The sequence below is a fragment of the Caretta caretta genome, chromosome 6, assembly GCF_965140235.1.
Source record: "Caretta caretta isolate rCarCar2 chromosome 6, rCarCar1.hap1, whole genome shotgun sequence".
Lineage (NCBI taxonomy): Eukaryota > Metazoa > Chordata > Testudines > Cheloniidae > Caretta > Caretta caretta.
The window spans coordinates 84,390,854-84,408,356 of NC_134211.1; the positions used below are offsets into that span (position 1 = coordinate 84,390,854).

Here is a 17,503-nt window from a genome sequence, read left to right on the forward strand (position 1 = left end):
ACTGGCCACTGTCAGAAGATAATATAGCAGGCTAGATGGACCATTGGTCTAACCCACTATGGCCATTCTTATGTTCTCCATACAGTCCTTTGAAGTCACAACACTTCCCTGTGTTCATCTCACATCTCCCCCTAAAAAGAGGTTACATACAATTCCAGCCCACAATAATACATAAACCATTCATTTAATACAATGGACTCCAAAGATAGTTAAATTTAATTCAATAAAGTTTTCCAAGGATCCTGCAGGAAATTTCCCCATCTGTCACAGCTCCCTCTTTATACAGTCAGAGCTGAAGGACCAGTGAAGTTATCTGGACAGTAGTAACAGTTGCGCCCTTTCCTATCCCCAGTGGATTTACTGGAGTGTTGTGGTACCAGCCTTTGTTCTGTTACAGTCCTTGGTAGCACTACAGTGCACCACAACTCAGACAAGCTTTTTAAGGTGATTCATTTTCTAAGTCCTAAGGCCCTCACACCATGTGTCCTAATGAGCACTCTGTCAACTGCATCCAATTGTCAACTCCACTTTGTCAACACTCCTCCCAGAGTCCCCTACCTCATTTCTTCATCAGTCCACCACCCCACTGTGCCAGAGCCTTCTCTTTCCTACCGACCCATCGCTCTTCTAATCAGGAGAGAGAAAAGCAGCAGATTCACTTCCTGGCAGACTTATCACACACTGCCCTCTGCTGACCTATGACTGCTTAGCCAATTCATCACATGCGCCTTTCTGTGAAAAACAAGCATCCTCTCTTCCATCATTAGTCCACATGAAAGCGTTGGTACCAAGAAAAAACTCTGTGCTCTCTTTGTGGTCTCCGTTATCCCCTCTTAGCTCTGGGTTCACTTTCTTCCTCACCCGTATGTTAATTTCAACTCAGACTAGAAGGCTCCTCCTCACATATTGGATCTTCTACCTGCTCAGTGGGTTCACCCTCACCTTTCGGATCAAGTTCCAAAGGTTGGGTTACTCTCAGAGGTTCTGCCTCATGGTCTGATGCAATTCCCTCCAATAAGATTTACTGGCTTGTCACGCTGCAGCACATGCCAGTGCTGTTCCTTGCTTGGTCCCCTTTACTGTCCAGGTTTCAGAGTAGCAGCCGTGTTAGTCTGTATTCGCAAAAAGAAAAGGAGTACTTGTGGCACCTTAGAGACTAACCAATTTATTTGAACATAAGCTTTCTTGAGCTACAGCTCACTTTCATCGGATGCATTACTGTTCACGGGCTCAGCCCTCATGATGACCAGAATATGCCCAGTCATTAGCCTGGTTTGGTTGTGGTGCATTGGCCAGAGTTTTGGCTCAGTCAGAACATAGGTAGGGATATACCCTGTTGTAATGCAGAGCAAAGCAACTTCTACCAGGCTAGAAATCAGTACACTGATGAATTCTGACATCCAGGTGACCCACCCCATATGGACTTTTGTACTTCCTGTAACAACTTAGCACTCAAGCTCCTTTTCCTTTCGTGATTGCTAAACCAAACCAGTTAACACTCCTGATACACTTGAGCAGACATATTCTTAAGTAAGTGTGTGTTCCTTCTGCTAGTGGCCTTACCCCAGTGATGTTTCGCTGCCTGTTTGACATTACTGAGAACACCTGCCACCTGGGTTACATACTTAGGGATTAGTATACCCTTCAGTAACATCTGCCCCATCCAATAATTTTAGCAGATGAGCTCATACCTGAACTTCATATATGGCACGTACACCACGGATAACCATACACTAGTTCTATAGGCTATCCTGCCAAAGGGAAAGAAGTAATCAGCTATTACAAACACATACGGCTGATCCTCCAAGATACCATCCGATGAAGTGAGCTGTAGCTCACGAAAGCTTATGCTCAAATAAATTGGTTAGTCTCTAAGGTGCCACAAGTACTCCTTTTCTTTTTGCGAATACAGACTAACACGGCTGTTACTCTGAAACCTGGATACCTATAGTCACTCTCTCTTGAGGATAGATCCCAAAAATGGAAAACATATTGCTTGGGGTGTAGCACTAGCCATTTTATGGACCCTGCAGGCATAGCACTCCACCTACTCTTTAACAGACCTGCACCAACTAAGCCAGTAGTACTGACTCTGGACCCTTTGGACTAGCTTCACTCTTCCCAAGTTGTGACTCGGTGGTGCCTAGGGCAGCCCTCACTAGAAATGACAAGGTCAGGGCAGGCTGCAAAAGAGAGAGCAGATACTCCCAAGACTGGTAGGTAACACTGAAGTTAAACTCAGGACTGAAGGCAAAATGGAGATGATGCAGCTGCCCTTTATAGTCCTTTTGCCATGTTTCTGGTACTTCCTCTGTTCCAAACACAAACTCATAGCACACGGCCTTGAAAGGCCTTAGAGGTCTCTCCATAGGCAGGCCCAACAGCTAATACTGATAGCATATGTGCTACGCCAAATACTAAATATCAATATTGTATTTTGACTTAAGTAAGCTCCACAGACAACAGCCCTGAAAATCTGTTAGACCTTTCAGAATGGGTAGACACAGACCCAGAGGTATGTTGATACAAAGATGCCTGACCAGACCTGGAGCAAGAGTTACTGATCTGGAAGTTGAGGGCATTAGAGTAGAAGGGCAATCACACTTAATTAGTGGTCTGAAAGGGACTGGGACCTGTCATTTTGAAGATATTACATAGTAACAAGATTAGGGCTCACTTGTGTGATGATGTATGGACTATGTGGGACACTTCATGATATTGTTAATGCCAATATTATAAAACTGGAAGGAATCTAACCAGATATGCCGTGTGAGGTATCTGCGAAAATGTTATAATCAGCCAAGTATGATAATTTTGTTTCATCTTTGTATTATGACATAGATAGGTATGGTATATCTGTATTCCAAACATGTCCTATGTTTCTGGGTGACATTGCCAGACAGATTGGCATCAGCACTAGGCCTGCTTGATTGCCTTGTGTAGCAACCACTAAGTTATTACATTGGCCTTTTATACACAAGACACCTAAGTAGGCACATACCATTGCTGCCTTGCAGAATTCTACAGTAAATGTGGCCAGCGTTAACTATACCTAGCCTATCTTGTACATGTGATGTCTCTGGTAGACAGTCCTATTTTAGGCCTTGTCTACATCACACTGTTTTGTCGGCAAAAGTCAGCTTTCATCTACAAAACAGTTGAGGTGTACACACTGAAATGCTTCTGCCACCAATGTAACTTCCCTGCTATGCCGATATAATAAAACCACCTCGATGAGACAGGTAGGGCATATGCTGCTGCAGCCATGAAATTGACAGGAAAGCTGACTCTCAGCTCCCCAGCCAGGCTGCTGCTGGGTCTCTGCTCCAAGCCAGGCTAACCACCAGGTTCCTGGCTTGGGCTGCCTCCCGGGCTCCCCACTCCCAACTGGGAACCCTGCTACCCCTGAGGTCCTGGCTCCCCACCAGGAGCAGAGCAGCCAGCCGGACTCCCATGGGTGGCAGGTGGAGTCCCCTTTTGGGGAAGCCAGCCCCCCAGCTCTGCCCGTTCTGCCCATGCCCTGCTATAGCTGGAGCCTCAAGACCCCTCCCCCCCCATAGCCAGAGCCCCGAGACCCCCTACCCCAAGAAACACCCCCCTCTGCTGGAGGAGCCCTGGGTTGACCAAAGCCCCTCACCCAGAGAAGCCCCAGGCTGGCCAAAGCCCAGAGCCTCCCCCTCACCTGCCCAGAGGACCCCGGGCTGGCTGAAGCCCCCCAACCTGGAGGAGCCACGGGCCTTCCCTCCGCCCCCCGTAGCCGGAGGAGCCCTGGGCTGGCTGAAGCTGTGCCTCCCCTCCCCATACCCAACCCCCACAGGGGAAAAAGCATCTGTAAGAAGACTCTTTTGATATGCCCCATGCAGGTTCTGAGGCATCCAAGGAGGCAGGTATGTACCTCCTCAGCCATCCCGGAACCTGCATGGGGCATAATAAAGCAAAAACTTCACTGCCAAACCCCACAACTGGGGGTCTGGCAGCCACGGCTATTATAGAGCAGAGCCTCCCCTGGCCTATTATACGCACCACCTGTGCGGATTCTGGGCATGGATCTCTCTGCCAGAGCGAAGAAGCCCCTGGTGACTCCTGGCTGGGAGCGCAGAGGTGAGAAGCCCCACGCTGTTGCCCCTGGCTGGGAGTGGGGAGGCAAGAAGTTCTGCTTAAGATCTTCAACTGCTCCTCTGCCAACACGAAAGCTTATGCTCAAATAAATTTGTTAGTCTCTAAGGTGCCACAAGTACTCCTGTTCTTTCTGCCAACAAGATTTTCTCTTCCCTCTGAGACTCAAACTGTCAATTCTTTTCCAGCTGGAATTCTGCTATTATAAATCAATCACTGTTGCTATTTAGCAAAGTAGATTTCTAACACTTCCAGAAACTGCTAGAAAGTGATGAATTTTACTGGAAACTGCCAAATGATTGCTGTTGTCTGCATTTCACAAAAAGCTTGCAATAATACACATCTTTGCAGTCCAGTAAATAGAGGCTACAAAAAATTGTTGGTTCATATTTCCACCATCATCAGCTGCAAGTAGTTTCCCTAAAATTCATAGGATAAAAGGGTGACTATTACTGAAACTTGTGTTAAATTATATTCCCCTAAGGTTGAATGATTTTTTTTTAAAATAAATGTTAAATTTATTTACAAAATAAAGTCAGTTAGTCAATAGTACACAAAAATTAATTTCACAGTTTGTATGAATAGCTTCATATACAGTATAGCCATATCTCTATGCACAATGTCAAGCCAAACCATGGGATTTGTTTTTTGTTTTTAATAGCAGCAGCTGCAGTTGTGACATACACAGTGCAATTTGATGTGGAACACCATTTGATATTTTAATATTATGAAGATAATGCAACAACACAACACTGTGCACTATATTTTAGCTAGCTTCAGAGGGGTAGCCATGTTAGTCTGGATCTGTAATCGTCTGGATCGTCACATGCATCCAACGAAGTGGGTATTCACTCACAAAAGCTCATGCTCCAATACATCTCTTAGTCTGTAATTGTAAAATGTTATTAGTAATGCAAAGAAAATCTCACTCCCTATCCACCTTTACCCTTCAAAGTCAAGCATTCTCTGTCAACTTCTCAAAATACATACACTATAGGCTTATAGTGATATGTTTACTTATAAAAGTGAGTAAAAGGTAAGGAGGTAATGACAATATTTTACTTTGAATAAGAAGTCACCAACCTGAAAAGTCTGAGAAATACTGAGAAACACAGCAACAGAAAAAGTGCTCTTAGGTAGTCAAAACCAAGAGGTTAGCTTCTGGGAGTATGCTTTGTCAAGTAGATTAATGGATCAACCATTAACTTGACAGTGACTTTGTATTCTGGTTGACAAAAAGTCCAAACTACCAGATAAGAAAAGCCATTCATTACTTCCATAAAAAAAACTGTCAGTCTACTAAACAAAGAGGAAAAATAAAAAAAGCTATTTCCATGACAACAGAATAGATTGTATACATATCTTTTTTCTTAAGACATGTCCATCAGCCACCACAAATGGGAAAAAAATGTAAAAGAAAACACAAAAAAGCCTCTCTTACTTACCTACACTCCATAATTAAAGCTCAGGGATTTTTTAAACTCCAAGTTTAAATATTTTTGCTTAAATGAGATGTGCAGGGAACAAAGCAAAAAGAAGAATACAAAACCTTCCAATGTGCATAAATAAAAACATCCCTATTTAGACACTTTAGTGGGGTCAGTATCCAAATCATAGAATATTAGGGTTGGAAGGGACCTCAGGAGGTCATCTAGTCCAACCCCCTGCTCAAAAGCAGGACCAATCCCCAAATACATCAACACAATCCTCTCCTCTGTCAAATATGCACCTCAACCAAAACCATACTAATTTACCACCCCAAGCAACCACCACACAGATTCAGAAATACTGATACAGTCTCTATCAGCACCCTAAAAAAATCACTCAACCGAAGTATGGAGAAGATCTCTAGTTTACAGCGTTTTTATTCTAAGCAACAGTTTAACACATGTCAACATACTACATATGTACATGAGCAATGGTTCTAATACACAAAAATATTGCATAATATGTACATGAATTTAAACTCTCTATGCTTTTATCATTATCTGAGGGCCTGACAGAATATTGCTCCCAAATGTGAACAGTTAACTGTATCTCTTCCATGAAGTTTTACAAAGATTCTTTCAATGACAGTTTAAGACTTTTTTTTAAAAAAACAAAACAAAACACGTTTTGTATCATTTGAAAAGGATAAAATATTGTCCATATTTTTGAGACTTCATACAGTTTTAAACAGCACAGCTGTTTTTCCACATTAACAGTGGCTTGCTAGAACATTGAAAAAGTGGAAAACTTCATCTTTATCCAAGACTGCAACTTCAGTTGAACATTCGGTACATTTGACTGGATGATATACTTCCTCCTCTTCCTGATTTGCTTGCACAGTGGTGATCTCGTTGCTGTGTTTCATTTTCTTATGTCCTTTCTTTATCTTCTTGTTCACTGGGCCTTTGTATTTTAGAACCTCTTCTTTGTTAACTGAGCAGTTCATCACAAACATTGCTCTGTACTGTGTTTTGTAGGATTCATGTCTAGGAAGAAGAGAAGAAAATGCAATGGTCAGATTCTCCGATAGAATTCTGCTTCCACAAAATTGGTTAACACTACTGAAGGTAGGATTGAAGACCGGAAACGCCAAGTCAAAGGACTAGCAGCCAGTCAAAAGTGAAGTCTTATAAACAAAATAAAAAATCACAAGTACAAAAGCCAGGAAAATGTAGCATTTCTTTAGTTTTGAAGTTAAGCTGTTTAAAAATAAATAGATGCTTATTTTGATAAGCATCCCTGAACTACATAGCTATATTACTATGGAATCATGAATGGTGATTTATGGCTAAAAATGGGACAAAGATTAGAAGCCAGAATTTAAATATTCAAAATCATTTTAAGCCTGTCATTTCTCATGATTCAGATCAGTCCAAAACTAATTTTGTTTTTCAGAAAAAATGTTTATGAACCACGAATCTCATGCCAATTTAAATTTAGTATCTTAAATTGTTAAATTTTTGAGCCAATATATTTACCCTAGAAAGATCAATTCAGATCCAACCTTCAGGACAGCTTTCAAGGAAGGGGTGACTATATGTTTTTTGTAGTTTGCCTGTTTCCATCCTAATAAAGTTCTGTTTTACTGTTCCTCAACTCATCTCCATGCTGTATGTTCCCAACTCTTCCCTGCTAAGATGATCCCAAATCCTTGCATCTGTTATTCAACCATGAACCTGACCCAGATATACCAAGCTTTTCTCATTCAGTTTTGGCTTTCAAAGACCTTCTCAATATGAACAGAGACTTCCTCCATTTTTGCCAAGCTGTCCTTTCAAAGCCTGAAACACGAGGCAACTACCATTAAGGTAAACAGATAAGAGAGCTCAACACTTCGCAGGACTGGACCTTTGTTAGCATCATTATACAGTCTCTAAAATCTAGATCTCAAGAAGAGTGTTGAACTTTTGTATGCAGCACAGAGCCCAGAAGGCTAAACAAGACCAAATGAGAAGTACAAAGTGTAGCAGATGGAAGCCAAGGGTTCAGAGAGAAAGGCGTTCATTTCCCCCCCCTCTCAAACAGATAAGATAATGTGTTTTTGTTAAGATTTCTCTGTTCAAAATCTGGGACAAGGTGGCCACCAACTCAGTTACAATATTAAGAACATTAATTCCTAGTGTCAAGAACATAAGACTAGGCACCAAAGATCATTATAATGCTTAGAATAGTGAAGTCCACACTGAGTTAAAATCATTTGAACACTCCAGCAAATTGTTTTGGGCAACAACAGAGGCATTTTCCTGCAACTCAGTCAAACATTTACTACTATACATGAACACAGTACCCTCATCTCAATGTCCTGTATACACTCCAGAATACTAGTTCACTGTGACCCAATATTCTTTCATAATGTCAACATATTGCTAGGGATATTTAAGAACATAAGAACGGCCATACTGGGTCAGACCAAAGGTCCATCAAGCCCAGGATCCTGTCCTCTTGACAGTGGCCAATGGCAGGTGCCCCAAAAGGAAAAAACAGACAGGTAATCATCAAGTGATCCATGCCCTGTCACCCAATCCCAGCTTCTGGCAAACAGAGGCTAGGGACACCATTTCTGCCCATCTTGGCTAATAGCCATTGATGGACCTATCTTCCATGAATCTATCTAGCTCCCTTTTGAACCCCATTATAGTATTGGCCTTCACAACACCCTCTGGCAAGGAGTTCCAGAGGTTGACAGTGCATTGTGTGAAAAAATACTTTCTTGTATTTGTTTTAAACCTGCTACCTATTAATTTTATTTGGTGGCTCCGTGCTTTTGTATTATGGGAAGGAGTAAATAACACTTCCCTATTTACTTTCTCTATACTACTCATGATTTTATAGACCTCCATCATTATCCCCCCTTAGTCGCCTCTTTTCCAAGCTGAAAGGTCCCAGTCTTATTAATCTCTCCTCGTACGGAAGCTGTTCTATACCTCTAATCATTTTTGTTGCCCTTTTCTGAACCTTTTCCAATTCTAATATATCTTTTCCGAGATGGGGCAACCACACCTGCACACAGTATTCAAGGTGTGGGCGTACCATGGATTTATACAGAGGCAATATGATATTTTCTGTCTGATTATCTCCCTTTCTTGATGATTCCCAACATTCTGTTCGCTTTTTTGACTGCCGCTGCACATTGAGTGGATGATTTCAGAGAACTAGCCACAATGACTCCAAGATCTCTTTCTTGAGCAGTAACAGCTAATTTAGACCCCATCATTGTATATGTATAGTTAGGATTATGTTTTCCAATGTGCATTACTTCGCATTTATCAACATTAAATTTCATCTGCCATTTTGTTGCCCAGTCACCCAGTTTTGTGAGATCCTTTTGTAGCTTTTCGCAGTCTGCCTGGGACTTAACTATCTTGAGTAGTTTTGTATCATCTGCAAATATTGCCACCTCACTAATTTTTTTTTTTTTTTTTTACTAATCTGCCTGTGACTATCACTTCCTCCCCCCATACTCAAACTCTTGCTAGCTGAAAAACTATCAACGTACCACAAAGACTGAGTATCATTTGAGAATTTGATCATTTATTCATTAGGAGGTTGATCCAAACCTCTAACAAACTGACTGAAAATACAGCTGACTGGTTTGCAAAATAGACAGGATCTTTAAGATTAACGCTTCTGAAAAGCATTAGATATAGTGAAAATCACTGTCTCATAAATATTCAATGAATCTGCAAAACACTTCTACATATTGCTTATTTCCATACTTGTCCCACCCTGATCTCTCTACAGAAAAATCCTAGATTTGCTACTGCTGAACTAAGGTGAAATATAATTGCATGCATGTGTTGAATCCACACCTTTACTTCCATAATGACACATCTGCTGTTTAAAACTAATAAGTGTAAATTACATATTTCACTGCAACTGAAAATAAGACATTACAGAATGATCACTTCATGTTTATGGTTCAGTAATTACCTCTGACAGTCAAAGCACAATGTAGTCATGCAAGCAGGGCAGTTCAAAACAGCATCACTGTTTGGAATGGCTGGAGGTTTGAACGGCTGCTGCTGAGTTCTTCTTATATTTTGGTACCTACCAAGGGGTAAACAAAGAGGTGAAAATATCCATCCCTATGGATTAGGCATGTAGACTGAACCTTAAAGCTGTATTTACAACCAAAAAACCCCCACAGCAAATGTTTGATACCTCCTGGAACCCTGCTCTCCAGTACAAAATCCACAGATTCAAATCCCTGGAAACCCTCATTTTTATATTTTATTGGTATGAATGGGTTTTTAATTTGCTCTGGAATTTGAATCTTAACAGAGTGTGGATTTTTGTATGATGAGCCTTTGCTCTGCGTGAAGTAGGGTGCATTTTTTCTAGGTGTAATCACCACCAGCCATTTAATTCTGCTTTCATCAGTTCTTGTCAAGTTGTAGAGTCTAGTTTTCCTGCAGTCCAGAGGTTTTTTACTTCATACACACCCCCAAAATCCCACAGAAAAGAAGCTCCAGGCTCTATCCATTTTATCCAAACACACTTTTTCTGCCTCACTAAATTCCAAGCCTGTCAAAAACAAAAATGCATTCACATTAATTTTACCTAAACAGTGACCTATAGCTACATAATCTAGTGATCAAAATATGCCAGGACATAAAAAAAATATTTGATGTCACCTAATCCTGCAAGATCACTGTATGTGGAATGCCCTTTGACTTCAATGGGAGTTCTACACATGGGTGACTTGCAGGGTCAGGCCTTTTTTAATTTTTGTAAAAAGAATAGAAATATACAGCAAATGGGGTGGTAAAGAAACACTTATAATCATTACTTTCTCTGGTGGAATTTGCAGGGTCAAATCCTACTAGAACTCCCATTAAAGTCAGTGGGAAGTTCATGTGGAGTAGGATTTGGCCCCAGGCAAGTACCTACAGGTTCAGAGCATCACAAAAAGGGACCTGTAAATGACACCTGCAAATGTGGATAAGTGAATGCTGTATTAAAACAAGCTTTTTTATTTCATATACTTCAAATGAAGCTCTGAATCAACAAAATAACTTTTAGACATACTGCCTTTACAGCACAGTCTTAAGTTACTCGGCATATTCAACAATATTTTCAAGGGTTAAAACATTTACAGCTGCTTACCCTCGTCTCTGTGAGTCCACCCATTCTTGGTCTCGATCATCTTCTTCTGGATCATAGAGTAGCTCATCATTAGTAGGAATCCGGCGTTGCTGATGTCTTCTTTTTTTCCTGGCCGCCTGTGTACCTGGGAGATTTGTGCAAACATAGTTGAATTCTACCTCCCAAATAATACGATCCATTAAACAGAGAACTATTATCTATTCCAGGGATCCTTTTCTGAGCCCCCCGCCCCCCAACATGCTGTAAAACTTCCATGGCCCACCTGTGCCACAACAACTTTTTTTCTGCAAATCCAATAGATGAAAAGCCTCCAGCATTAGGGATAGCATGCAGGGCAGTTGCCCAGGGCCCCATACCACAGGGGGCCCCCCGCGAAGCTAAGTTGCTCGGGCTTCGGCTTCAGCCCTAGGTAGCGGGGCTCAGGCTTTGGCTTTCTGCCCTGGGCCCCAGTGAGTCTAATGCCGGCCCCTCTCTGGTCTATTTTGGTGGACCCCCTGAAACCTGCTTGCGGCCCCACAGGTGGCCTGGGACCCCTGACTGAGAACCACTGATCTATTTAACTAATTTACCAAAGCAACAGTTTCTACTTCATTTTTGCTGTGCTACAATCACAAAAAATCCCTATTAAAACAAAGCCTTGGATTGCTCCCTTCTGCAGAACACTGCCGTAGAAGGATTAATGCAGCACCAGGCTATATAAATTATCACTTTTTTTCAGAGTTTTGATGATGGTGTGAGATGACATATGTGCCCCCAACCTAACCACCTGCCCTCAAGACCCTCTCCAGCCACAGTCCCAGACTCTAGAGAGGACTCTTCAAGGTCTGGAGCAGGGTATATTGCTGCAGAGGTGGCCACCTCTTTCCTCAGTCATTTACCTACTTTATCTTCATCCTCCGAATCAGAGTCAAAATAAATGTCGTCATAGTACTTTGTAGTGGTGACTGTTCCAGCTTGTCCAGTACTCGAGGAAGTACCTATTTATGAAATTAAAACCAAACAAAATAAGAAAGCACCAGAATTAGCTGTCATGAGCCCAATATACAGAAACAGACTATCTCCAAGAATGAATTCAGGAAGAGGGATCACCATAGGTACATTCCCTGTAACTGTTTGTAAACGTAATTGGGATCCCATTCTTATGCACATGAGTAATTTCACCCTGTGAGTAGTCCCACTGAAATCAATGCATGGATGATGATATGGTTAGTTTAATGTTTAGGAGATTTAATAGCACTTATATAACACTTTATTTAGAGGTGAATTTACACACATTAACTTTATCTCGAAAATAAAGTGTTATATAAGTGCTATTAAATCTCCTAAATATTAGACATCAGCTAGCGGGTTACTGGTGTACACTGATATGTCTCAATTTAGACCGGTTCTCAATTAACGTGATCGTACTGTGCTCCATACACTGACTTTGATGTGACTCTTCACACTGCATAAAGTTACACACACTGAAGTCTTTGCAGGATTGGGGCCCAATTTATAAAATGCATCTACATCATCTTCTCTAGGCACAGATATACCAATCATAAAGCAACTAATGGACATAATATCAGCTCAAAAGGATGGTCAGAGTATAGTCCAGGGTGAGCTATCATTTCCAAATTATGGAACTCTACCCAGGAAAGTGCTACATGGCCTCTTTGGTAATACAAAAGATAATTAACTGGAAACTATGCACAGGTTCAGGTCTGTCCAGTTAACTGGAAAAACAAGATTTACCTTGCTGAAATGTCTGCAAATCAAAGATCCTGTTTAAAAATGGACCTTTTAATAGGTGACTTGGGAGGGTAATTAAGAATGCCTCACTATGCATTTTGTAACAGGAACAAAAACACATGCTCTCCTGAACAGTAAGAAACTAATCCCCCTGGCCATTGTCACTCTGAATCAAAGAACAGAAATATATCTGAGAGAAGCACTCTGGAGATGGACAGCTTTGGCTATTCAGATGCAGCTTTTAGTCCTGCTGTGAGAGAGGTAATTATACTCCCAGTTCATAGACTAGCTTTTGAAATATTTTTTATCACTGTTCTCTCAAGGGGCTAAGGTTTAAAATCTGTTTTTTGCCTGTTAACACATTTTGATTTTAACTAATTTCAATCTGATGTCATTATTTTCTCAAATAGCTACTGTTTGAAGTGTATGTTATTCACCCTAATTTATTACATTCAAATATACTCCTCCTACCAGTACCAATTTCCCTTATAAAGCACAAAATGGTTGTTTGCTATATAATGAGACTTTATCCAATACCAACGCTTTAGAATTATGGCACACCTGGGGACTGAGGTTTACCAAGTTCAACACATCAAACACTATTCCTTTCCTTCTGAGAAGAGAATCCTTGTAGCTGCTTAAGATGCCTTAAAAAGCACTTGATTTTCATGTAAGAAGTCTTCTGAACATTACAAGTGCTCAGAGAAAAAGCAAACTTTAAAGCCTACAAAAGCAGCTGTGAAGATTGCTCAAAGCCACTAAGGTTAGACCAGCACCACTGAGCTTAAAAAGTGGCTGTGTTATCTAAAATGCTAGTCAACAACTAGAAACATTTATTCTGTGACAGCTATGGTAAACCACAAGCGTGTGTGTCTTGGAACAAATATTTGTAGCATGTCCAGATTAGCATTTGCAATTCTGTTAGTTAACACAATTTAATCAGCAGTCAATTCACTGAAGTTAAAATAGAATCACAAACTCTACTCTAGAAAAACCCTTTAGTGTAGCTCTATTCTCCAATTAAACTCTTCTAGCTCTGGGGGCTCCTGGGTAGTAAGCAATTTCTTTTTCACTTTGTAACATAAGTAGTATTTTATTTTTACTTCTTTCCTCTCTATTGCCAGTATGTGACCACTTCCTAAATCCTCATGTCATAGGGGCTTAGTCCCATAGGTCAGAAGCGGCAGCTGACAACTCTCAAGAGGATCTGCAGCAGATGGAGGGGATCTGCCGCCTGTTGTCCCTTCTATGGGAGGTTTCAGAGTAACAGCCATGTTAGTCTGTATTCGCAAGAAGAAAAGGAGTACTTGTGGCACCTTAGAGACTAATGATGAAGTGAGCTGTAGCTAACAAAAGCTTATGCTCAAATAAATTGGTTAGTCTCTAAGGTGCCACAAGTACTCCTTTTCTTTCTATGAGAGGGTGATTCAAATCCTGGCAACATCAGGGAGTCACTGGAAGCAGGGGGAGAAGTACAGCCACAGCCCCCCGTGTACATGGAGGAAGGGCAGGCTGAGAACAGGACTGGAGACCCCCTAAAAAGGAGAAGTGGACCAAGGAAGACAAGCCACTAAATGAAAGAGCAGAAGAAAAGTCCTGGAAAGTGTGAAATGCCCCATTCATCTAAGTGAGCACTGGGATATTGATAATAGTTTAAATTTAAATGGCTAGGTGAACTGTTTAATTGCTGATCATTTTAGCATAGATGTCCAGCTATGATTATCAGTCAACACACCGTAATCATACTGAAGGGTCAAATAATGCATTAACTCAACTCATCAGCATAATCGAACCCCAGTGTAAAATAATGCATTAATTTAGCCATCCTGTAATTGACTATTTTATAGAAGAGCAGATATTAAAACAGATAATTTACCTGTTTCTAGTGACTTCCACTTGCCCTCCATAGTTTTCATGGTGCAGTTTAGTTCCGCCTCCATTTCCTTTTGGAACTCATCTTCACTTGAAGATTCACTTTCTCCAGTAAGGCACTCTCTTATCAGTTTGCGCTTCTGATCGGGAGTGCCATATAAAAGCACATCCACTTCATCTTCTGAGCTATAGGATATTTAATTATTAAAATCCATTATTATTAGTTTAAAATATCAACCCTTCTATTGATGCAATAAAAATATCTTTTGAATTGTTCTGAAGTATTGGAACAACATATCTGCTGAATGACTGGACATATTTTAGCATTTTAGTTGGATTACTGCTCCATTTTGGCCTATATACTAAGGCCACAATCCTGCAATTGACAGTGAAGTCAGTGGGTCTGTGGGTAAGCACAACAATCTACCTATGTATTGTCAGCTGCAGAACTGGAGTCTTTTGTTTAAACTGAAATATTTAAAACTACTCTGTTATTTTAAAAAAAACAAAACAGCAAGCTCTGGAAAAAAGTCCTAGAAAATTAAATTTCTTTTAAAGAAGGAAACTGCATTTGAGTGACATCGTATACTGTTCACCATAAATTACAGCTTGCCTCTCTTCCAGTATATGCTCCTTGTGGTTCATTTCTTGGCGGTGTACAGCAACCGTGCAATAAGAAACTTTTTTGTGTGGTGACACAGTGTGGAAATGTAGGAGTCAATAGTGCACGAGACCGTTTTTAAAAAGTCTTTATGAGAATGTAAGATTTGTGTTCCTGTAGCAGTCTTGCAATGAACCATGTATGCTTGCTTACACTTATACAATCACAATGCCAATAAACCTATGCATTTCATTTTACACGGTGTTACAAGGCATTAGAATAACCCAAATCAAACACTGAAAGTAAAACAAAGTAGGACTAGAAACTGAGATGGGAATATGTATATATATATATATATATATATATAAGCTTGGCGGAATTCTATTTTTAAAAGAAATAATTTCAACAGCTAATACTAACATTTACTTTTAAACATTTTTCAATGGAGACATTCATAGTCGTGCAAAAGGATTTTAAGGGTTTAAGGGTTTTAAAGATTTGTTATTAATTTATATTTTCACAGTGGCAAGAAATGATGGAGGGATCAGATCGGAGATTGAAAAAGGTAAAGGCATCCTAAGCGGGTTGTTTCAGCAGAGCTGTAAACAGGAACTTCATGCAGCATTTGTTACATCACGCTTTGTGCTCATGAAGGTGGGACTCTACGAAGTTCTCATGCAGCCGCTTGCTCACTTTGCCTGTCTGCACATTTCGGGTAGTATCGACGGAAATACTTTACGCTGTGGGTGTGGGTGCTGGGGTCATTTCTAACCCTTCCTGGCCGAATTACGGACCTTTATTAGAAGGGGAGAGTAAAGAAGCAGAGGCTTCGCGTGACACCTCTGAGCCCGGGCACGGGCGTGTCTCTGCCTGCGTCAGTCATGGGGGCCCCAGGCCCGGTCAGGCTCTGCGGGGGACTCCCCCCCTCAGCCCCGCGGGTCGCTCGGTACCTGCTCTGCCCCGGCTCCTCGTCGCTGGGCTCCTCGATCACGTAGGGATCATCGTCCTCCTGCAGACGGCTCATGGCGACACCCAAGCAGCCCCCGCCCCGCTCCGATCGGTGCTGCAGCGAAATCGGCCCCCAAACCCGGTCCACCCAGAAACCTGCCCCGCCGCCCTCTTCCGCTCCTGCGGCTCGGCCCGGCCTTGCTGGGCCCCTGCGAGCGCCTTCCTGGGGCCCGATCCCCGGGTCGAGGAGGCCGCCCAGCTCCGCCTGCCTTTTATCCCAAGCGCACCGGCACGGGAGAGCCACGCACGGATCGTGGCCGAGTGCTGTGCACGGGGTGAAGGTGCGAGCCCGGTGCGAGCCCAGCGCCAGCTCGGGCCAGAACCTGCCCTTGAAAACGGTGCAACATCCCCCTCCTCCCTGCATCCCTCAGCGCTGTGACATACTTCGCGCTCTGACCCCGGTAAGGGGCAGAATTCTTCCATCAACCTACCTACCGCCTCTTGGAGGAATGGATTAACTACAGGGATGGACCAAACACTGCTTTTACTCTGGGAAGTTTAGATGTCCTATTTTAACTATTTACTTTTTTCATGGAATCATAGAATATCAGGGTTGGAAGGGACCTCAGGAGGTCATCTAGTCCAACCCCTGCTCAAAGCAGGACCAATCCCCAACTAAATCATCCCAGCCAGGGCTTTGTCAAGCCTGACCTTAAAAACTTCTAAGGAAGGAGATTTCACCACCTCCCTAGGTAACACATTCCAGTGTTTCACCACCCTCCTCGTGAAAAAGTTTTTCCTAATATCCAACTTAAACCTCCCCCACTGCAACTTGAGACCATTACTCCTTGTCCTGTCCTCTTCCACCACTGAGAACAGTCTAGAACCATCCTCTTTGGAACCCCTTTTCAGGTAGTTGAAAGCAGCTATCAAATCCCCCCTCATTCTTCTCTTCCGCAGACTAAATAATCCCAGTTCCCTCAGCCTCTCCTCATAAGTCATGTGTTCCAGTCCCCTAATCATTTTTGTTGCCCTCCGCTGGACGTTTTCCAAATCCTTCTTGTAGTGTGGGGCCCAAAACTGGACACAGTACTCCAGATGAGGCCTCACCAGTGTCGAATAGAGGGGAATGATCACATCCCTCGATCTGCTGGCAATGCCCCTACTTATACATCCCAAAATGCCATTGGCCTTCTTGGCAACAAGGGCACACTGTTGACTCATATCCAGCATCTCGTCCACTGTAACCCCAGGTCCTTTTCTGCTAACAGTATAGGCATTGTACTCCTTTTCTCCTATAGTCTGATTGTAGATTATGAGCTCCTCCGAATGTATACATCAAAGGAATGATCCCTAAAATGAATAGCATATTATTTATAGACACAACTGGAAAGAATTATATGCACCAGTAGTCACTGGAAATGTTGATTTTCATACTTGGAAGCTACACAATCCAATCCATGATACCAGCAGCATTTTCAGCATCAGCATCCCTTTCAGGACGTGTCTATATCAGGAATTTATACCTGTATAGCTACATATCTGTACAATCCCCCAGTGTAAATGGCTGCATCAAAGTAAAGGAAGGCTTGCACCGTGCATCTTACCCATGTTTGAAACCACTTCTGTCATGAGATCCAA

General features: G+C 42.0%; 1 protein-coding gene across 1 annotated transcript; it reads right to left on the reverse strand.

The window, feature by feature from the left end:
• Positions 1–5,963: 5,963 nt before the first annotated feature.
• EAPP (E2F associated phosphoprotein) lies at positions 5,964–16,022 on the reverse strand. The gene is made up of 6 exons (XM_048854038.2): positions 15,865–16,022; positions 14,318–14,499; positions 11,589–11,687; positions 10,711–10,834; positions 9,535–9,651; positions 5,964–6,590 (listed from the first exon to the last, which is right to left on the reverse strand). Exons 1-6 carry the CDS (start codon positions 15,936–15,938, stop codon positions 6,314–6,316), a joined length of 873 nt encoding a protein of 290 aa, XP_048709995.2. The 5' UTR covers positions 15,939–16,022; the 3' UTR covers positions 5,964–6,313.
• Positions 16,023–17,503: the final 1,481 nt, after the last annotated feature.

Coding starts and splice junctions, on each gene's coding strand:
- EAPP (XM_048854038.2), bottom strand. CDS start 15,938: ATGAGCCGTCTGCAGGAGGACGATGATCCCTACGTGATCGAGGAGCCC. Junction 14,500..15,864: donor GAGGAGCCGGGGCAGAGCAG/GTACCGAGCGAC, acceptor AATATCCTATAG/CTCAGAAGATGAAGTGGATG. Junction 10,835..11,588: donor GGAGGATGAAGATAAAGTAG/GTAAATGACTGA, acceptor CAAATCTCCCAG/GTACACAGGCGGCCAGGAAA.